This window comes from Eulemur rufifrons, chromosome 16 (assembly GCF_041146395.1).
Source record: "Eulemur rufifrons isolate Redbay chromosome 16, OSU_ERuf_1, whole genome shotgun sequence".
Lineage (NCBI taxonomy): Eukaryota > Metazoa > Chordata > Mammalia > Primates > Lemuridae > Eulemur > Eulemur rufifrons.
This window is the reverse complement of record NC_090998.1, coordinates 545,957-567,267: the sequence shown is the minus strand read 5'-3', so window position 1 is coordinate 567,267 and position 21,311 is coordinate 545,957. Positions and strand designations below refer to the sequence as shown.

Genomic DNA, 21,311 nt, shown 5'->3' with positions numbered 1-21,311 from the left:
TGTGGTCTGGCAAGTCTGCACAGGTCCTCAGCCAGACTCCTGCCCCGACTCCTCCAGCCTCACAGGCCACCCCAGCACAGGCTGAACCCCAGTCCTGGGAGATGAGCATGAAGGCACACAGGGAGAGACGGAGCATTCCGTGCCTTTGATGCCTGCAGACCAGTTTCCTTCTTCTCTAGGCTCCGGGCCCCAGTGTGATTTTGGTGGCTGTGAAAAATAACTTGTGGCCGGGGCCTAACTCGAGTGGCCAGCAGCCCAAGGGGTCAGTGTTCCCCAGGGACCTGCGGGAGGGGTAGTGACTGTGCCTTATTCAGCCTTGGGGCCTGGCACTGTCTGGTGTGCGTACCCGATCTGTGTGGCACGACTGGCACCCTCTGATCTCCATTCTCACCTCCCAGGGGCAAGTGTACAAACTGCTCCGCTGGCCAAAGTGCACACCCCTTAATTGCCCTCTGTGAGTCCCAGCCTGCTGAACCTGCACACACACGGAATTTGGATCATGGGCAGCCCAGGCACAGGGAAATGCCCTGTGTGGAAAGCTGATAGCCTGGAGGAAAGTGTGCCTTGGAGTGAAAGAGCCACTTCTTTGTGCTTGGAGCCTGCAGTGATGGTCCACAGAGACGCAGGGGCCCAAGGGACACACACTACTGGAGCTGGTTCTGTCTTTCAGGGTCTGCGCTCTTTGGTAGCACGCAAGACCCCGCGCCTGCCTGCCTGTAGATGCACGTGTGTATCCTCCTGGCCAAGGGAGCAAGGGGCCAGGAGTGTGGAATGCAGGTGACAGGAGGAGGGTGGAGACTTTGGGCTGAGTGAGCTTTGAAGGCAAATGTTAGAGAAGGCCTGGGGGACAAAGGCCAGTTCTGCTGGCCTAGGTGAGGTTTGGTCCAGTCTGCAGCAGGCTTGTGAGTTAGATTTGGGGTCTCCAAATAAGCGTGCTCAAAACCATTTTTTTGGGATATAAGAAAATTATAATAAACCTCTGTTTATATTCATGTTTAGGTAATTCTTTCAAATATTTTTACTTTTGATGTTTTATAATATATATATATTAGTGCAACAAAATATGTATATAAGTTATAATGGAAGAATGTACATATATTAGGGATGCGTGGTCAAAAACATTTTTTATTGTTTTTATTTTATTTTTTTGTTTGAGACAGACTCTCACTCTGTCACCCCTGGTAGAGTGCAGTGGCATCATCATAACTCACTGCAACCTCACACTCTTGGGCTCAAGCAATCGTCCTGCCTCAGCCTCCCGAGTAGCTGGGACTCCAGGTGTGCTCCATCATGCCCAGCTAATTTTTCTATTTTTAGTAGAGACGGGGTCTCGATCTTGCTCAGGCTGGTCTCAAATTCCTGACCTTAATTCCTTTTTTTTGAGACAGAGTCTTGCTTTGTTGCCCGGGCTAGAGTGAGTGTCATGGCATCAGCCTAGCTCACAGCAACCTCAAACTCCTGGGCTCAAGCGATCCTCCTGCCTCAGCCTCCCGGGTAGCTGGGACTACAGGCATGCGCCACCATGCCCGGCTAATTTTTTTTTTTCTATATATATATTAGTTGGCCAGATAATTTCTTTCTATTTTTTTAGTATAGACGGGGTCTCGCTCTTGCTCAGGCTGGTCTCGAACTCCTGACTTTGAGTGATCCACCCGCCTTGACCTCCCAGAGTGCTAGGATTACAGGCGTGAGCCACCGTGCCTGGCCAACTCCTGACCTTAAGTGATCCTCCTGCCTCAGCCTCTCAGAGTGCTAGGATTACAGATGTGAACCACCACACTCGGCCCAAAACAGTTTTTAATATTGGGATTACATTATCAAGACAGTTTGGAAACCACTGCTTTTCAGGACATATTAAGGGCACTTGGACTCTACAGGTTCTGATAAGATGGGCTTCTCTCCCCTCTCAACAGGCCTCTGTACCTGTACAGAGAAGTACAGTGACTTGCTGTGCTCACATTAGTACAAGGAACATTTCAGACCTGCCCCATCCATCCACCCACTGACACATCCATCCACCCATCCACCTGCCTATCCATCCATCCATCCATCCACCTGTCCATCCACCCATCCACCTGCCTATCCATCCATCCACCCATCCACCCATTCACCTGCTTATCCATCCATGCATACATCCATCCATCTGTCCATCCACCTATCCACCCACATATCCATCCATCCATCCACCCATCCACTTGCTTATCCATTCATCCATCCATCCACCCATCTACCCGCCTATCCATCCATCCACCACCCATCCACCCATCCACCTGCTTATCCATCCATTCATCCATCCATCCATCCACCCATCCATCCATCCACCCACCCATCCATCCATCCATCCATCCACCCACTGACCCATCCACCCAGCCACCAATCTATCCGTCTGTCTCCTGACATCTGTCCTGTTGTGCAGATCTGCTGGGTCAGCTTCCCCACCTCCAGTAGGTAGCATCTTTCAGAGTCCTCCCTTCCTTTCCTTTCTCACCACCACTCCACTTCAGTTCCCTGTCACCCTAACCCTAAATCAAGACCATAACTTTTAAGTGAGTCTCCCTGCTTCTGGTGCCTCCTGGCCCAGACGATTGCAAGCACCGCTGCGAAATTCACCTCCCAAGTGCTCTTGAGTGACAGCAGATTGCCTGAAGCACCCAGTTTGAATTTCTTGGCCCAACCCAGAGGCCTATACCATATGCCCTGTATTGCCATTCCATCTTTTGGAGTTAGTGGCTTCTCGAGAATAAGAGATTTATTTTATACCCCCAAATCAAATGTAAATTATGCTTCAATAAATCCTAGCCAAAAAATAAGTAAAACAATTAAATTGAGAGTGTTTAACTAGTATGCATCACTGTGTGTATACACGCATGCACATGTGCATACCTAGATACGCGTATCCTGACAGCCCGTGTCTGGCGGCGCATGTACCTGAGCAGGGCTGTGCACTCTGCCTCGGACTGCGTTGCTCCAAAAGAAGAGGTGTCTTTTGCTACTTCGCCCAAGCCCCAAACCTCCTTCTATTGTCTTCTTGGGTGCTTTCCTCTCAGAGGAAAAGAAAGCCCATAGCCACGGCCTGTCCCAGGTAAAACGGTGACTAAAATGAGAACCTCCCCCCGTTCCTCAGTGGGATGTGCGAAGGTGTGAGCGAGGGGCCCTCCGTGAAACATCAGTCACAGCACACATCGCTTCGGAGCTCCAAGGTCCTTCCTGCTTTTCTAGTCCGGCCCTTTACTTTTTCAGGCCATGCAATGAGAAGGGCGTCATTTGTCCTTAGCTTCCCAGCTGGTTTGGGAAGAGTGTTAAAACCTCTCTCCTCTTTTCCCGTCTCTCAACTGCTTCCCTTCCAGAGCCTCCCAGGTCAGCCTGTGCTCTCTCCCATCCAGCCCGGGAACGCCAGCCCCAGGGGGAACCAGCCCATCAACCTGAACCATTACGCCACCAAGAAGAGTGTGGCTGAGAGCATGCTGGACGTGGCTCTCTTCATGTCCAATGCCATGCGGCTGAAGGTGGTGCTGGAGCAGGGGCCGTCCTCTCACTACTACGCCACCCTCGTCACCCTCATCAGCATCTCTCTGCTCCTGCAGGTGGTCATCGGCGTCCTCCTGGTGGTCATCGGTGAGGAGCCCGGCCCAGAGACAGGCTTTAGGCCCCGGCAAAGCCCCGAGTGCCTCCCTATGTCGCCGCATCTGCACGGGCTGTGCGCTGACGCCGTTAGCCCTCCGCACCCACAAAGACAGCGAGGGCAGACACCCGGTCCTGTCTTCCTGAGCCCACAGCCCCGCTGAATGACTGTCCCCACTAACTCGTGGCAGAGTCCCTTACGGCCTTTCTGGGAAGCACTCATCTCCACTCTCCTTAGACCCAGTCCGAGCGCCCCAGTCCCCACTGGACGAAGCACCCTGTGGGTGCCCCACGCACAGGCGAGCGGGGGCAGAGGCATTTCAGCCCAGTGACGACCCCCTCCCTTGACAGCTGCTGCGTGGGTCTCTGAAGGGCCAGACTCTCTGCAAACTCTGGCAGGTGTCATGAGGGGAGCCCCAGGCCGTGGCCCCCACCCTGACCCTCTCCTCCCACGCCCCCTTCCTCACAGCGCGGGTGAACCTGAATGAGGTAGAAAAACAGTGGCGACTAAACCAGCTCAACAATGCTGCCACCACCTTGGTCTTCCTCACGGTGGTCATCAACATTTTCATTACGGCCTTCGGGGCACATAAGTCAGCGTTCCTGGCTGTCAGGGCCTCGAGGAATCTACTTTGAAACCAGTCTGGGACCCAGGTGAGGAGGGAAGTGGGAGGCCCCTGAGGGTTTGGGGTAGGAGACAGGTCCCTTGAAGGCCTATGGCGCCACCAAGGACGGGGTCTTAGAGCTTGCCCTGGAAATGGCGCTCTGCTTCGGTTCTTAGGCTGATTCCACAGCCTGGGATGGGCTGGGACGCCATGTGGTTAGTGGTGGCTCTGCCCCTGGCGATGGGGACGATGGAGGTGTGGGACGTCTCCTTGGCACTGTCTAGCAGTCCTTGCTATTCAGATCACGGTCCAGCAGCATCTACAGAACGACCTGGGCGCCTGCAAGATGCGGAATCCGGCTCCACTCCAGACCTGCTGAGCCGGCACGGGCATTTCCCTAAGACGCAGGAGCATCGTGTGCACGCTGCAGCCTGGGCAGCCCTGGTGTGGCCTGCCCTCCTCACGGCCTCTTCTCTGCCTCCCCTACAGGTGCTGGGTCTGGAACTGCTTCTGCCACCTTCCTCCCTGATCTGCCAGGCTCGTGGGCACTTCCCACAGCCCGAGAGCTCCTCAGAGGGCAACGTAGATGTCCCTGCTCCCGACCCACAGCCCCTGAATTGAGATGTGATTTTGTTACTGCTCTAGGTGAATTCCATCTTGGCCCACAGTCCTGAGCTCAGACTCAGCTATCACTGACCTCTCCTCCCTGATACCATCTCCTGAACCCAAGACGTGTCTGCCCAAGGCCAAGCCTGCCCTGCTTAGGGACTCTGGTTCTGACTCCACCCACTCCTTCCCTCTGCTCCCGGCCTGTTTTCCCTGCCTATATAATCGGCTGACTTCTGTCTATAAAGGTTTCTGCACATCCACTCTGAGTCAATCTTTTTGTCTTCAGTGCCAAAGGCTCAAACATCCAAGCTGGTCCCCGGATGCCCTTCCCACCTGTGTCCTGGAGAGGGCGGCAAGGAGCAAACCCCAGGCCTGGAGGGTGAGGTGGCTTTTAAATCACTCCCTCTCCTGTGGGTTCTGCTGAGTCAACTCCCTGGGCTGCAGGGGCCTCGGGCTCATTAGCACCTGCTCCCCTCATTGTAGATGAGTCAGCTCTGGGTGGACGTGTACACGCGCAACCAGCCCAACCCTCTCCCACCATGAATGGGCAACAGGAAAACGCAGGAACCTTTTTTTTTTCCTAAGAAGATGCTATATTTAACCCCCCCCACCACATCACACTCCCTCCCCGGGCCCAAAGCATTTCCCTGCAGAGTAGGGGCCGCGTCAGGCCCTTCCCCTTAAGGCAGATGGTGTAGAGGTAACAAAACATCAAACACAAGGCACTGACCAGGGACAGAGGGGGTGCTGGGCAGGGTGGGAAGGCCAGGCAGGCTCCTAGTCGTCAGAAGTGAAGCAGGAAGGCTGCACAGGCGGTCTCAGCCCTCCATGGCCCCAGCAAGAAGCCTGGCAGCCCGGCTAGCCAACTGCAGCCCCAGCTGGCTCCCCACGGCCCTTGCCAGGGGGCAGGAGGCCTGAGGGGGGGGACCAGAAAAAGCTATAGCCAGGAGCAGATATGGCGTTCATGAGCCATGACCTATTAATTGCAAAGTCTTCGTCCTTCCTGATTCTGTAGAGGGAGACGGATTCTCCCGGATCCCCAGAAGGTTCTCCATGGGCTCCATCCTCTCGTCTGCCAAGCTTATGCTCTTGGTGAGCGCAGAGCCCACCGGGTAGACCCTGTGGCTCCAAATGCTGGGATTCGGACTGTCGCAGTCTGGAGTGTGGGCTCAGCTGACTGGTCCCCTGGTCCCCGGCACAACTTCCACGAGCCCTTCCCCATAGCAGGAGCCCTGTGTCACCCCCCGAACAGAATCTGGATGTTCAATGTCCAAGACCCAGCCGTCCAATGCACCACTGGTGAATTCACAGCAGCAGCCGAGGCAGCAGCAGCAGTAGAAAAATCCCCAGCCGTTAAAGCACCGGGGGATCGTTAGTGCAAGAGAAGTAGGTGACCATCAGGTGACAGGAAGGGTGGCTGGAGGCTAAGAAGGCCAAGGGCTGTTTTCCCTGAAAGTGTTTCGCCTTTCAGTGCCTCCTGCCCCTGCTCCCTCCCACCTGTGGATGCCATCCCAGGGTGATGTCCTCACCTCCCCAAACTGCTCCCCGGCCACCTTCCTCCCCTGCCCCGGCCCCCAGTCCAGGGTTCACGGACACCCTCCTCCTCTTGCGCTCCAGGCAGGGTGCCCAGGGCTCTCCTCGCACAGGGGTGAGTCTGCAGGGGAGCTGGACTGGGGGGACACACGTCTTCCACCTCACTTTCCACCCCTCTCTGCTCGGCCCCTGCCCTGCTACTCGGCTGAGGGAAGCTGACACGTGCGTCCCGTCCTCTGTCCTCTCTCCCCTCCTTTCCGTCCTCTCCAGAGCCCCGCCCCACGGGCGAGCTGGGCGGAAAAGGGCACGGCCTCCGTGCCCAACGCGGGGAATGGCGAGCCCAAGCCCCGCCAGCTCCCCGTCTCCCGACCTTCCTCTCGCACCAGGGACACGTGCCAGTCCTGCCTCTGGGCTGAAGTGAGCACTGTCTTCGGGGGGAGGTTAATGCCCTAGTCGGTGGCCAGCTGTTGGGTGGCTACCAGGAGAGATGCGCATGTCTGTGGAAGGCACGAGCCTGCTCCACGTGGCGCCAGCCCTCAGGGGGACGTGGCCCACGGGATGCACCTCTGCACAGGAGGGGGTCCGAGGTCTGCCAGTGGAGACAGTTCCTCAGAGCACAACTTCACCCCTCTCGCAGCTGATGCTGCGTCTGCACAGCAGTTTTCGTTTTCAGTTAAAAAAAAAATAACCCCTCCCAATAAAATATGTCTGACAGAAGAGTGTCCGGTTCACGACCAGCACTCCTTGTGAGCCGGGGGACGCTGGCACGCAGCCTCGTGGCACTGCTGGAGCAGGCCTCTCCTCGGGGGCTGCTCCCGTGTCGGCTGAGCCAGCGGCCCCTCCTGCCTTCTCCCCCAAGGCCCTCCCTTCCAGAGGCCCAGGAGGGGACAGGAGCCCGCCCAGGGGACGGGGTGTTGGCCCTGAGGCCCCATGGGGCCCGGCCATCGCCCTGCTCCCCTCCCTCCCCAGCAGCAAGCAGGGCCACTGCGCACCAGGGGGCAGGAGGTGGGCGGTCCACGGGCCACCCTAGGGGTTACAGCGTCTTCATTTGGCGGCGGTTCCACATGCCTCGCTTGGAATGGAAGTGATGGAAGAAATTCCTGAGGGAGAGACGTTCCACTTCCAGGCCTGCTTGGAGGATCCTGCAGGAGCGGGGAATGGGCCGTGAGCAGGCCCAGGCCCGACCGCACCCCCAGCAGACCGCCTCCCTCCTGCGCCCTCGCCACCAACGGGCGGGGCAGCGGGGTGTGCGTCCGGGCCCATGGCCAGGCCGGTCACCCCTTCCTTCCTGCCTGCTGTCTCCGGGAGGAGGACGGCAGTTACACACACGCGTGTCTATGTGTATAAAATCAGAGGATTGTGGACGACACACAATCGTGTGTACTAGCAGAGCACATACATTGCGCACACACGAGGCGTGTGAAGACTAGGCTGACAGATGCCAAGCGCCCAGCACAGCTGCAGGCACACAGTGCGTGCCCAGTCCCTGGCGCTCAGCACACCGGGGCCGTCACTGTCCCCAGGGAGGCAGAGGGCCGCCGCAGACACGCCCCAGGCCTCGAGGAGGCAGGAGGGTCAGGGGCTTGCTGGAGACCGTGCCGAGGGCAAAGCCCAGCACCAAGACCACGGGGCCTGCTGGACCGGGCGTCCCAGATCATGGCTCCGTCCCCTCCGGGAGCCCCACCTTGCCCGGTGAGACCGAAGTCCCTGTGCAGGTCCCCTCACTCCCCCTTCCCCTTAAGTCCTCTTAGTCTTGTCCTCTTCCTTTTCCTTCTTCCCTCAAAGGGGAAAAACATGCACAGACCTAGTTTTTAAGCCTCCGACACTTTAGTGAGTGAGATTTGGGGCAAGTTACTAACTTCTCTTCAAGACTCAATTTTCTCATCTGGACAATGGAGATAACTAGACCTGCCTTGCTGAGGTTTGGGGAGGAATTAACAAGGTCACATTTGTGAGTCACCTACCTGCCAGACACCCAGAGCACCTACCCTGGCCTCAGGACTTCTCATCAAGGCCCCTCCCCCAGCACCCTTCCCCCCTCCCTGAACACTGTTCCAGCAATTTCACCCTTTCTTGCCCCCCTGCCGCCTTTGCTCCCTCCCCCGAAGCTCAAACCTCAAGGTCTCACCCTCTTCCCTTCCTCTTGCCGGGGCGGCACACTTCGTGACAGAGGCCTCCAGACACGGCCTCCACTCCCTCCCCAGCCCCGCACCCCCACTCCCCGCCCTGTGCCCTGTGTCACTGCTCACACGCCCTCCCTCACCACCTGCTGAGCCCACAGCTCCTCCCCTGAGGCGTGCAGACCACCGCCCACTTCCCTCCTCCCCAAGCCTCCCTGTCGCCTGGCTTCGGGGACCCACACCTCCTGGATGTCCTGCTGCCCTTTAATGGTCCACACTGTCTTTTGCTGGCCCCAGCGTTTTTCCTGACCCTCTGCCTGTGTCTCCACTGTGCACGCCCACAGTGTCCTGCTTTAGGCAGCTGTTCGGGGGCAGCTGTCAGCCGCCAGGGAGAACGCGCTCAGCTTCTACGGCGCCTTGCCTGGTGCTGAGAACATTATCCTTCACAGATGCACAGCGCAGCGATTTTTGCTTTTCCTCTGATGGTTTACCAAGGACGCGAGCCCGGTGACACAGACGGAGGGAATATCATCCCCTCTAACAGACAGAGAAACTGAGTCTCTCGGGGTAGGCAATTGGAGAGCTTCCCACCCCTGTGTCGGGAATCTGCAGCCAAGGAGCACAGCCAGGCGGCTCCAGCCCTGGTCCCTCCCCGGGGCACCTGGGGGAGGAATTCCAGCAGGTGTCCCTGGTGCCCTCCTCATCCCAGTCACCTGTCCAGCAGCTCCCAGTCTTCCCCGCCCCAGCGGTCTCGGAACTCCTTGGTGTTCATGCCCCCGATCTTGTCCAGGTCTGACTTGTAGATGCCGAGCAGCCCAAACCCATTCACCTCCCAGTAGCCTGCAGACAGACGAGAGGCTCCAGGGAGACGAGCCAGTGGCCGGGGGAGGAACGAAGATGGCTGCTGGGCCGGGGTCCCAGAGCCTCTTCTGAAAGCCGGGGCCGGGGGTGACGGAGGCTGAAAGCTGTCTTAGCTGTCAAGTCTCTCGCCTGTTTCAGGGGCAGTCCCCTAGCTAAGGCTCAGGGTTCAGCAAAGGCAGCAGTCATGCCAGGTGGTGGCCACGGGCTGACGACAGCCCCACAAACAGGATCCGACAACAGCAGCCCTGAAGGCACAGCTGAGCGTCAGTTTACCCGTCCTATCTCTCCACCTTCCCCTCCTCTCTGGGGCACGGCAGCTGGCACGCAGGAAAGGCTCCGGGGGCGTCTGACGGAGGGATGAAGGGAAGCTGGGGCAGGAAAGTTTGCTGCTGCGCCTGCTGCGGGGGCCGCCGGCACAGCCCCCGGGGCCCTCTCTGGTCAACCGCCCAGGGGAGCAGAGGCCACAGGAAAGGGGGGAGACGCTGACACAAATAGACATGGCTGTTTCCAGCTCTGGTCTGGGGCAGGGCTCACCCTCAGGCCACTGGGGGGTGGCCCCACAATGCAGCCGCATCACCATGGGGGCGAAGGCCATTTTGCCCTCCACACAGTGCTTCCGGATGGCGTCAACGACTCCCGCTGGGAAGTGGATGTGGAGGTCGCAGAGAAAGATGATGCTGTGCGGGTCCTGCGGACAGACGTGGGCAGAGTCAGCAGCTCCTGTCCACCAGGGCCAGGCGGCCAGGAGAACCGCCAGGGCCTTCCCTGTTGGAACGACTCTCGCCCTCCCACGGAACTAACCCCGGTGCTGATTATCAGGGCAGTTTACACCAGCAGAGAGTGGATTCTGACCGCCCCCCCTTCACGGGCTCCAAGGACTCTGAAAATTGGTCAAATGCTCCACTGCCATCTGCAGCCCAGAAGAGGACGCTCTGTGTCCTCACCTCCCCTTCCCCACTTCCTCCCTGAGGGGCTGACCACCTTACAGATCCCAAAGGTCTTTCCACCTCTTAACCAGTCTTGAATCCCACCTCCCCAGCCCCTGCCGGGCCCTTACCTTCACCAGCTCTATGCCAGCCTGAAGTCCAGCCGAGCGTTCAAAGTTTCCGTTTAGCTTCGTGTACTGGTAGCTGCAGGAAGGGAGAGGGGCCGGCATTAGGACGTGGCTGTGGCCGTCCCCCGCGGGGAGTTGCCCCTGCAGCCAGGCATGGAATAGAGGTGACATGTGCTCCTGGGATGGCATTATGGGCAAGGGGTTCTCTAGAAAATTCTGGAGACTGGGAATCAGGACAGCTGGGCAGCACTTCTGGCTCTACCTTGGACCCCAGAGTCCTAGGACTTCAGGGAGGAGAAGCAGCCCACGCCACACCCTAGCCGGGGTCCTCCTCACCTCCGCAGCCTGGACCTCTTCAGCGCCGTCTCCACATCCATGTCCTCACTGCTGTAGTCAATGACAACGATGTTGAAGTGCGGGTCGCCGGTGACCTGGAACAGGTTTTCCATGTCTCTGATGAGCTGCTGCACCCAGCGTGCCTGGTTCTTCACTACCCCAGTGGCCCGGCAGGGAGAGAGAGACAGAGGTAAGGCAAAGATGGGCATCTCCACTCCCAGTTCCAACACGAGTCGGGAGTTCCCACTGGGCCTCCACTTGGGGGATAAAGAAACTATAGGAAACTGTCTGCAACTCAGCACTGAGACACAAAGGTGGGGGCGGGGCGGGGGGCTCATCAGTAAACGGGGCCTCTGCATCCCACTCCCCGTGTGCCCTCCCGGGCAGAGTGCCATGAGAAGGCCTTGGGCTGGGGCTCAGTAACCTTGCCATTATCTAATAATCAAACCTTGCTGTCTGTCCATCTTACCATCATCCTTCATTTCCTGCCCTGCCCTTGTTATATACCTGCCTGTTGTGTGTTCCCTTCTCATTATAAAAACCAGCCCATCACTCTATTAAGTGCCCTCCCTGTCTTATTTTCCCAGACCAATTGTAACCCCTAGTACAACAACCTCAGCTGAGATCACATCCCTGAAACCTAGTGTGGAAGAAAGAGCACTGGCCTATCAGTCAGTATCTATTATTAGTGCCAACATTTACTAGCCACATAACCTTAAACTAGCTACTTTTCTTTTGTGAGTGTCAGTTTCCTCAACCGTAAAGTGGTCTTTCTCAGAAGTTCTTTTTGTTTTTTTGGGACAGAGTCTTGCTCTGTTGCCTGGGCTAGAGTGCCGTGGCATCAGCCTAGCTCACAGCAACCTCAAACTCCTGGGCTCAAGCGATCCTCCTGCCCCAGCCTCCTGAGTAGCTGGGACTACAGGTGCGTACGTACCATGATGCTCAGCTAATTTTTCTATTTTTAGTAGAGATGGGGTCTCGTTCTTGCTCAGGCTGGTCTCGAACTCCTGAGCTCAAACGATCCTCCCGCCTCGGCCTCCCAGAGTGCTGGGATTGCAAGTGTGAACCACTGCACCCGGCCTCTCAGAAGTTCTTGTGAGATCTGGCCAGGTGCAATGGCTCACGCCTGTAATCCTAGCACTCTGGGAGGCTGAGGTGGGAGGATGGCCCGAGGTCAGGAGTTTGAGGTTGCTGTGAGCTAGGCTGATGCCATGGCACTCTAGCCTGGGCTACAGAGTAAGACTCTGTCTCAAAAAATATATAAATAAATAAGTTCTTGTGAGGTCAAATCAGTGGGAACAGACCTGGGTGCTCATGATGATTATTACTGGGATCCCTACCCTATTGACAATGCCCAGGCACGGCTTGAGGCTTACCAGGCACAATGAAGTGTACCACGGCTCGGTGATTCCACGAGAAACCCTGGGGCCAGCACAGCTTGGGCTCTGAGGTCTGGACATTCAGGACACGTCTCCGACGGTTGTGTGGGCCCCAGACCAGGCCTTGCAGGTTCCGGGCCTCAGCCTCCTCCCTGCCAGCTGGATTGATGCCCTGCCAGTCTCGTGTGGACACATACTCAGAGAGCCGTACCAGGCGCTGGCCTTGTTCTAGCAGTTCAAGCTCCAAGAGGTAGCGACCCCCACGTAGCTGGTCCTGACGCTTCTCCACATTCACAATGCGCTGTAGTTGGTACCTCCTGTAGCAAAAAAGGGTGGGCTGTTGAGTAATTCCTTCCCACGCTGTGAGGGTGCTATGGTGTGGTAGAAGCCTGCAAGGTCAGGTTTCAGGAGACCCTGGTTTTTGTCCTAGCTTTGCCACTGGCGAACTGCAGGGTCTCAGGCAAGATGAACAACCTCTCTAGAGTTCACTGCCTCCATCTTTAAAGATGAACCTATTGAGTTGTGATAACTTCTAAGCTCTTTTCAGCTCTAAGATTCTAAGTACATAAGATCAATAAGAGGGGTCACAATGAAGAGGTTCCTTGAGAAATTGACCCTTATTAATAAAAAGTGCTCTGTTCAAATCAATAGTCCATAAGGAATGAGTTATTATTAATAGATAAATGTTGATTGGTTGGCTCAAGATTAGTAGTTACTAGAGAAAATCAGAACTACCATATGATACCATTTCACATTCATTAGGATAGCTATTTAAAACAAAACAAAACATAATACAAAATAACAAGTGTTGATAAGGATGTAAAGAAACCAGAACTCTCATACACTGCTGATGGGAATGTAAAATGATGCAGCTGATTTGCAAACATACCAGAAGTTCCTCAAAATATTAAATATAGAGTTTCCATGTGATCCAGCAATTCTACTCTGGGTATATATCCAAGAAAATTGAAACTATAACATATCCACACAAAAACTAGTACATGAATGTTCATTGCAGCATTGTATTTGTGATAGCCAAAAAGTAGAAATAACCCAAATGTCCATCAAATGAGGAATGGATACACAAAATATGGTATATCCATATTATATGATATTATTCAGCAACACAAAAGAATGAAGTACTTGACACATTCTACAACATGGATGAATCTTGAAAACATTTTGCTAAGTGAAAGAAAGACCACATATTATATAACTCTATTTCCATGAAATGTCCAGAATAGGCAAGGCTACAGAGATAGAAAGTAAAGTAGTGCTTGCCAAGGACTGGAAGAAGGGAAAAATGGGAAGTAACCACTAACAGGTATAGAGTTTCTTTGAAAGGTGATGAAAATGTTCTCGAATTAGACAGTGGTGATGGTTGCACAACATTGTGAATATACTTTTAAAACCACTTAAATGTGTACTCTAAAATGGTGAATTTAATGGTATATTAATTTTATCTCAAAAAAATGTTGATTAGTTAAATGATTGAAACAACAAAGAACTCTAGTCATGCCTCACTCCCTAGCCCTCCAGCCCACATGTGGAGTCTTAATTTGTGTTTTTGAGTCCCTGTTTTGCCTATTTGTCCCTTTATTAGGTCCTTCCCTGAGCGAGGGGGCCAGATCTACCAAGCCCTCCCAGTTCTCAATATATGTCCTGGGCCAGAACCTGCCTAATAGTGGGACAAAGATCTGGCCGGTCCAAATCCTCCCCAGGGGCAGGGCCGCAGGCACGGTCCAAGGAGCCTGCTCTGGGGAGTAATTCCAGCTGTTCCTGCAGCGAACCAGCTCCCAGCCCCCGGGGCCCTGCCCTCCAGGCCAGCTGGCCGCCATGTGCCCCAGGCCCTGGCCCCAGGGAGCCCTTTACCTTACCCCCGGCTCCTCTGGTTGAGCTTCCTCAAGAAGACCCTTGCGACCTCAAGGGCCTCCTGCTCCGGGAGCTGCAGGTTGCCGGACGTGTTACAGTTCAGGTCGATCCAGTCAGTTCTCAGGGCTTGGAAGTCGAGACTCCGGGCGCTGAAGGTCTGGTCCCAGTTTACCACCGGGTCAAACACAGGTACGTACTCGAACACCTCACTCATATCCTCTTCTTCTTCCTCCTCTTCCCCCTCTTCCTCTCCCTCCTCTTGTCCTTCCTGGCCTGCAGCTGCCACCACTTCCTCCTCCCCCTGCCACCCCTTCCCGGGGGCCTGAGGCTCCATCCTGTCACCCCTTCTCTGCTCCGCAATGTACGACTCCACTTGGTTCAGCCACTGCGACTGCTCGAGGGTCTCCTCGTGGCCATCGCTGGCGGGCCTGGGCCTCTTCATGTGAGGCGGGTTCCCTGCCGGGCGCCTAGGAGGCCACTTGTCAGAATGAGGTGAATCTTGGCTGGGCTCAGGGCTGGCTTTCCTCTTCCTCTCCTCCAGACGCTGGACTGGGACATCGCTGGTCCCCACGGGGGCGAGAGCCGTGGAGTTCCGCTTGGAAAAGGGCGCCGGCAGGCCCCCCGGGGGCTGAGCCAGCAGTTTCCGCAGGCTGCGGAGGTGGTAGTCAGTGACGTCCTGCCCGGGGGGAGAGGTGGGCGTTTGTTTTCCCTCCAGCACCCCGGCATTCTGGTCGTCAGAGGCGGGGGTCTCCTCTGCCACTTCTCCATACTGGGAGTCTTCTAGAAGGCCCTCCTCAAAACCTGTTAATAACAATTCCTCATGTCAGGAGTTTTCAACCTTTTCCCAACAAGACATACAAGGCAGCTGATGACCATCTGTGTGACGCACCCAGGGCGAGCTGGGACCAAATGCAGGCTCTGCCCCTCGCTGTGTGGCCTTGGGCAAGGCACCCGATCGCACCTAACCCCAGGTCTTCATCTGCATAAAGGGAGGAATAACCCGCCTCCCACGCGGCTGTTGTGAAGACCGAGTGATATAAAGCACACAAAGTGCCCGGCAGGTGCCCAGCACCTGTAGGGACCCAGCAAATGGCCCCAGCTACGCCTTAATCCCTCGAGAAGAAAGGCCCCAGGGAGACAGTGCTTCTCCACAGCACGGCCCCAGCGCGTGCAGGGCCAGCGACCCCGGCGGGCCGGTAATCTCCTCCCGCATTCCCACGCCCTCCGGCTGGCCCCAGCACACTGATAAAAATGGTGTCATTTTCTACACGTACCTTGACACGGAAGCGGTAGGAGAACTGCTCTCACTTGGGTGTCGGGTACTGCCTATCCTTGGATATGGGGGAGGGGCCACGTGACCTGGATTTCAAGCTCCTCAGGGGCAGGGCTGGTATACCTGCGTGCGTGTGTGTTGCCCTCCTCTGACCCAAAAGCCTCAGCTGTCACTCTGTACCTGGCTGCTCAGGCCCCTGCTGCTCAGGCTGGTCAATCTTGATGTACTCCCGGAAGCTGAACCTGCAGGGGGAAGGCAGGTGTGGGCTATGCAGGCTCAGCCCTGGCTCTGCCCGGCACGAGTCTGAAGTTTGGCCCCAGGCTGGAGCGGGCCGGAGGCGGGTGAGCCTGAGTGTCTGCCAGCCCGTGAAGTGCCCAGGAAGAGCAAAGCCTCCTTGGGCTGGGAGGGCGCTCGTGGCCACGCCAGTGCAGGCAGCTCTCCTGCAAGGCCACCACCTTGGCCCACTCGGTGCCACTCACCTGTCCTGGTAGTAGGCATTTTCCTGGTAGAAGCATTTATTGTGGGTCTCCATGTGGCTCAGGCGGGTATAGTCATTGGGGTAGACAAAGGACAGGTGAATCTGGAAGCAGAGAAAGCAGCAGCGGGAGTGAGAGGGTGGGACCCTCAGAGGAAACAAGTCAGCCGGGTTTAAGCCTGCCCCTGGCTGGGATCATACAGGGCTCCCAGTGACCTGCCCTCGCAGGGCAGAGCAGCTGCGGTGGGCGCCGAATGGGGCATTTGGCTCGAGACCGGCACTGCATTCCACTGGCTACGCCTGTGGGCTCTCTGACCAAACCCAACCCGAGTCAAGCCCCCTGGTCCACACAACTTCCTCTCCTGTCCTCGCTCCCAGCCCTCAGTTGTAGCCACGGCCACGCCCTGCTCCCTCTGCCACCTGCTCCTCCTGCAACCTCTGAACCTTCACCTGCCACCTCCCACAGCCCTGGGACAAGCCCCTCTTATTTACCTCACTGTGTCCCTTGCCCCCCTTAAACACGGCTCGAGGTCGCCACCACCAAAGAGCTTCTCAAGTGTACCCACCCACTCTCCGCCTGGCCGAGACTCCTGCCCTCTCCCCCTGCCTCCAGCTCTCGGAATCGTCTCTAGCTGTGGGTACGCAGCACGGCGCTCGCTCGCCTCGCCGGTGTCCACGTGGGCTCTAGGCTCCCTACGACTAACGTCCCCTCCACAGTTCATTTTTCCCCAGTGCCGTCTGAGGTCATCACTGGGGCAGAGCTGGCCTGTGTGCGCGTGGGGGGCGACCTAAGGCACCCCGTGTGCTGTCCGTCAGAGCGGTCCCTCTGGGAATGCAGGTTCTCCCAGCCCAGGGCCCTGAGAGGCCGTCCCATCTGCTGAGGAGGTGGGGTGGGCGAGAGGGGGGTCAGCCCCGTCACCTCCCAGCCTAGTCTAGGCGCAGCCCCACGCCAGGTCCCGCCCCGCCCAGGCCCGAGACTTACAAACCGGAGTCCCTGGTAGCGCTGCAGAGGGAGCCCCTCCACCAGGTAGCTGGGTTTGTAGGGACAGTCAGGCAGGACGTGGCGGAGACGAGACTTGGGGATCAGAGGCACTGAGGACGGCAAGGAAAGAGGAATGGGGGCAGTGCGGAAACCAGGCTGAAGTCCCTTGCCCTGAGGAGGCACTAGTGGCAGCTGTGGCCAGAGTCGATGTCCATTGGCTGAGGCTGCCAAACAGGCTGTCCCCACTCTTCTGTCGCAGGGCCATCTAAGGAGCACCCTGGTGGCAGAGGGCTCAGGACATAGTCCCTGCCACAAGGCACAGTTATGACGGTGGAGTCACTGCACTGGGGTAGCCTCAGCGAGGTCTAGAAACTCCGGAAGCCACAAAGGCTCCACCGTGAGCTGCGCCCGTAACTGGGTCCCCCCACGGCCTGGACGTCCCCGTCGCAGCCAGTTGCCATTTCTGGGGGGCAAGGCAGGAGGGGGAGCTTTATCATCTTTTAAAATGTAAACACTCCTCAGCAGAACAACACATTGAGACTTAGTGTGTCAACATATTTCTCTCACTGGATGACAAGAGCTGGAATGCAGTGAGAGACTATGACATGTGTGACTGCAGAGGGACACACGGGGGACTTCGGGGTTCTGCTGCTGTTTCTTGTCCTGGGCGGTGGTTACACAAATGTTCGCTCTGAAATGATTTGTAGAATTGTAAAATTGTACACCAACACTTTTACACTCTTCTGTATGCATATTCTATTTTACAAGGAACATAAAGGACCCTGTGGCTTTTTGGATACTGAGATAGAATCGACACCTGAGTCTTCCTCCCCAGCACGACAGGCCTGGCCCTGCCCTGCCCCCAGACTGAGGCCAGTGCGGGCCAAGGCCTTACCTCGGTAGAGGGTGTCCCGCGGGTCTGGCCGAAGCATGTCGGCGGGTGGCTGCCCGTCCCTGGCGGGAGACTCCGAGGAGCCCACGTGGCTGGCCGCCGTCTGGGGGATGTGGCCCACCTCGTCCATCCTTAGGCCGGTCTCATCTAGGCCCGGAGGACAGAAGCAGCTGTGCGTCCTGGAGCCGCCCAGCCCTCGTCTTTGAGGGCCGGGGAAGAGACGCAGACGGCTCGTGTCCCAGTGGGCACAGCGCAGGACGTGTGTGGCCCCTCTCGCTGCCGGCCTGCGCCCACTGTGCCGTCACCTACCTGTCCCCATCCGGCCCCCCGCCGGCCCATGGCTGCCCACATCATGATTTTGTGTGAACTGAAAAAGATACCTCTTCCTCAAAATGTCTTAATGCTATCTGATAGAAATTTGTCATTACGTTTAATTTATTGAACAAACAGTAATAAGCCGGGCGCTACAGCTCTTACAAATATTAACTCATTTAATCCCCCAAACCACCGCATGGCTTATGTACTGTATCACTCCTATTGTACAGATGAGGAGCGCTGCACAGAGGACCCACGTCTTTGCCCAGAGCACGCCACGGGCACAGCAAAGCCGCGTTTGAACCCGGGTGCGTCCAGGCAGCGTCCGCCTGAACCAGCGTCCAGGCAGCGCCGCCTCCCAAGTGAGCCATCAGCAGTGACTGCGGGAGCGGGCGCCCCAGCGCGGCCCCTGCTACCTTCCTCTCGTCTGCTCGCACCTGCTTCCCCCTCTTCCAGCCAGGCCGCCGTGGGGTGGGATGCTCGCCTTCGTGCTCCTCAGCCCCCGGCAGAGTTCTTCCTTCTTTTGGCTTTTGTCAGAGATGGGGGGGGTGTGTCTCACTCTGTCACCCAGGCTCCAACTCCTGGGCTCAAGTGATCCTCCTGCCTTGGCCTCCCGAGTACCCTCCTGTGCAGCTGGGACTACGGGCCCACCACCCTGCTCAGCTAATTTTTAAAATTTTTTTGTAGAGATGGGGTCTTGCTATGTTGCCCAGGCTAGTCTCAAACTCCTGGGCTCAAGCGATCCTCCTGCCCCAGCCTCCCACAGTGCTGGGACTACAGGCCTGAGCCACTGCACCCAGCCTCCAGTTTACTCATTTCTCACCTGAACTTTGCTATCGGCCCCTTTCCTGGTCATGCTCAACCTAAGGATTCCAACTCCCCTTCTCCCGCCGCATCAGGCTGGCGCTCACCACCTGCACCTTCTGCCCTGACCTGCGGGCTCAGCTGTAGTCACCCGCAACTCCCTCTCCCAACCTTGCGCTCCACACTGCCACCCCGGCCTCCCAACACACACTCTCCCCGCCCCTCCAGCCCTCCCCTCCCCCCCAACCCGTCCAGCCAGCGGACAGGACAGCGTGTGTTCAGTGGGTCTCGCGATAGGAGCCTCGCTGAGGAAGTGACAGGCAACGGAAGTGCAGCAGTTAGAGTGCATTTAGTAAAAGCATCTCCTCTCCCCGGGCCATGGCTTTGTAAAAACCTCATCTGTAAATGGGGGACTGGACTTGGGACTCACACAGATTTTTAATCTGCAGTGAGCCTCATGGTCTCTGATCCTCTTGAAACTGTATCCAAAATGTTGTGTGTGGGTGGACAAGGGAACTTTTCTGAGGCAAGGGGTGAGAGAACTTCTAGCAGGTTCTGAAAGGGGTCACTGAGCCTGGAGAGTTTAGGGCCTGACCCCAAGGTCCCAGTAAGTCCTGCTCCTTGTTCTGGACGCCCTCACGCCCAGGTCCCCAGCACCTTGCGCTTTAGCCTTCACCCTCCCACCTCGCCCTTGACCACCGCCCCAGGTGGGCTGGGCCGCCCGTGCCGGCCTGGCCTCCCCTCCAGGAGAGCGGCAGAGCCTACTCACTGGTGAAGAGGGACAGTGAGGAGGAGTCAATGATGCTGAACTTGGCTCCAGGGTCACTCCGTCGCCACTAGAAGAGGAGAGGGTGGATGTGGAAGGTCGGAGGCAGCTGGGTTTTGAACAGGGTGCAGGGAACAAGGGAGGGGAGTGCTGGGGCCCGAGCCGGGGGCGGGGACAGTAGCACACTCACCGCGACCTCCACGTGGTCCGTGCCCTCCGCGTCCTGCTTGTGCAGCACCTCAAAGTAGTACCTGCGGGAGGCTGACAGGCTGGCAGGGGAGAGGACGGGGGAGTAAGGGCTGTCTCCTCAGGTCCTGGGGCCAGCCCTCTGCCCCCTTTCTCCTCTCCCACCGCCAGAACCTCCCTCCTCCCTGTCGCCTTGCTCTGAGAATCCCTGGAGGTAACCGCCCAGTTAGAGCCCCTGCTCTACCTCTTACCAACCGTGGCCTTGGTTTTCCCTTCTGTCAGATGAGCGTAACCGAAGCCCTTACTTCACAGGACAATGGGAAGAACCCAAGGACAGAACAGCAATGGCCCTGCTAGAGCAGCTACTGTCTGCCAGGCACTAACTCAGTAAATCCTCCTGTACGGGGAACACTGAGGCACAGAAGTCTCGGGCAAAAAGTGGTGGGGCTGGGACGGGGACCCAGGCAGTCTTGCCTCAGAGTCCACGCCGCCGGCCGCTGCGCTGAGCTACCTACCACATGCTCACCACGGCGCTGGCCCCCCGCCAGCACTCTGCAAGAAAGATGTTCTTCTTTTTAAAAAATTTTGGCCAGGCGCGGTGGCTCACGCCTGTAATCCTAGCACTCTGGGAGGCCGAGGCGGGTGGATTGCTCGAGGTCAGGAGTTCGAGACCAGCCTGAGCAAGAGTGAGACCCCGTCTCTACTAAAAATACAAAGAAATTATATGGACAACTAAAAACATATATATGGAAAAAATTAGCTGGGCATGGTGGCACGTGCCTGTAGTCCCAGCTACTCAGGAGGCTGAGGCAGAAGGATCGCTTGAGCCCAGGAGTTTGAGGTTGCTGTGAGCGAGGCTGACGCCACGGCACTCACTCTAGCCCGGGCAACAAAGCGAGACTGTCTCAAAAAAAAAAAAAAAAAAAAATTTTTTTTGTTACCATTTCTTTAACCTTTTATTGATACATAGTATTTGTATATATTTATGGGGTACATGTGATATTTTGTTACTTCTTTTTTTTTTTTTTTAGAGATGGGGTCTCACTCTGCCACCCAGGCTGGAGTGCAGTGGTGCAATCACAGCTCGCTGCAGCCTTGAACTCCTGGGCTCAAGCGATACTCCTGCCCCAGCCCACTGGGACTGCAGGTGTGCACCACCACGCCCAGCTAATTTTTAAATTGTTTGTAGAGATGGGGGTCTCCATATGTTGCCCAGGCTGGTCTCGAACTCCTGGCCTCAAACAATCTTCCTGCCTCCTAGAGTGCTAGGATTACAGGGGAAGCCACTGCTGTGCCCAGCCCACTTCCAGCTGTTTTGAAGTACACAATACGCTGTTAATGGCAGTCACCCTACTCCGCTATGGAGCATTAGAACTTCTTCTTTCCATCTAACAATACGTTTGTACCCAACTAAGCCACCTCGCTTCCTCCCCCGCCCCACACACCTCCACAGACCCTTCCCGGCTTCTGGTGTCACCGACAGGGAGCCGGTGCAGTGCCTGCCTGTGCGCGTGGCCACCAGGTGGCGCTCGGGGCTGGGGCTAAGGTCCCTTCTCCAGCGCGTTCCGGCGATTCCAGCCACTCCAGACTGGAAAGGCCTCCCTGTCCCCCAGCCTCCCAAGGGGTCC

At 56.8% G+C, this 21,311-nt stretch overlaps 2 protein-coding genes across 2 annotated transcripts in view; one reads left to right on the top strand and one right to left on the bottom strand.

Moving 5' to 3' along the window:
* The window catches only part of NINJ2 (ninjurin 2), a 69,142-nt gene extending 64,088 nt beyond the window's left edge, over positions 1-5,054 (top strand). Inside the window, exons 2-4 of the mRNA XM_069490959.1 lie at positions 3,384-3,615; positions 4,091-4,275; positions 4,716-5,054. Of these exons, the coding sequence (XP_069347060.1) occupies positions 3,384-3,615; positions 4,091-4,257 (399 nt within the window). The 3' untranslated portion in view covers positions 4,258-4,275; positions 4,716-5,054. The remainder of the gene's footprint in view (positions 1-3,383; positions 3,616-4,090; positions 4,276-4,715) is intronic.
* A 2,347-nt stretch (positions 5,055-7,401) lies between these two features.
* The window catches only part of B4GALNT3 (beta-1,4-N-acetyl-galactosaminyltransferase 3), an 85,388-nt gene continuing 71,478 nt past the window's right edge, over positions 7,402-21,311 (bottom strand). The window contains exons 8-20 of the mRNA XM_069490831.1: positions 19,688-19,766; positions 19,501-19,567; positions 17,616-17,759; positions 16,721-16,830; positions 15,743-15,843; positions 15,444-15,505; positions 13,996-14,791; positions 12,116-12,435; positions 10,740-10,893; positions 10,407-10,479; positions 9,884-10,037; positions 9,202-9,328; positions 7,402-7,510 (exon numbers count right to left, since the gene is read on the bottom strand). Coding sequence (XP_069346932.1) covers positions 7,402-7,510; positions 9,202-9,328; positions 9,884-10,037; positions 10,407-10,479; positions 10,740-10,893; positions 12,116-12,435; positions 13,996-14,791; positions 15,444-15,505; positions 15,743-15,843; positions 16,721-16,830; positions 17,616-17,759; positions 19,501-19,567; positions 19,688-19,766 — 2,296 coding nt within the window. The remainder of the gene's footprint in view (positions 7,511-9,201; positions 9,329-9,883; positions 10,038-10,406; positions 10,480-10,739; positions 10,894-12,115; positions 12,436-13,995; positions 14,792-15,443; positions 15,506-15,742; positions 15,844-16,720; positions 16,831-17,615; positions 17,760-19,500; positions 19,568-19,687; positions 19,767-21,311) is intronic.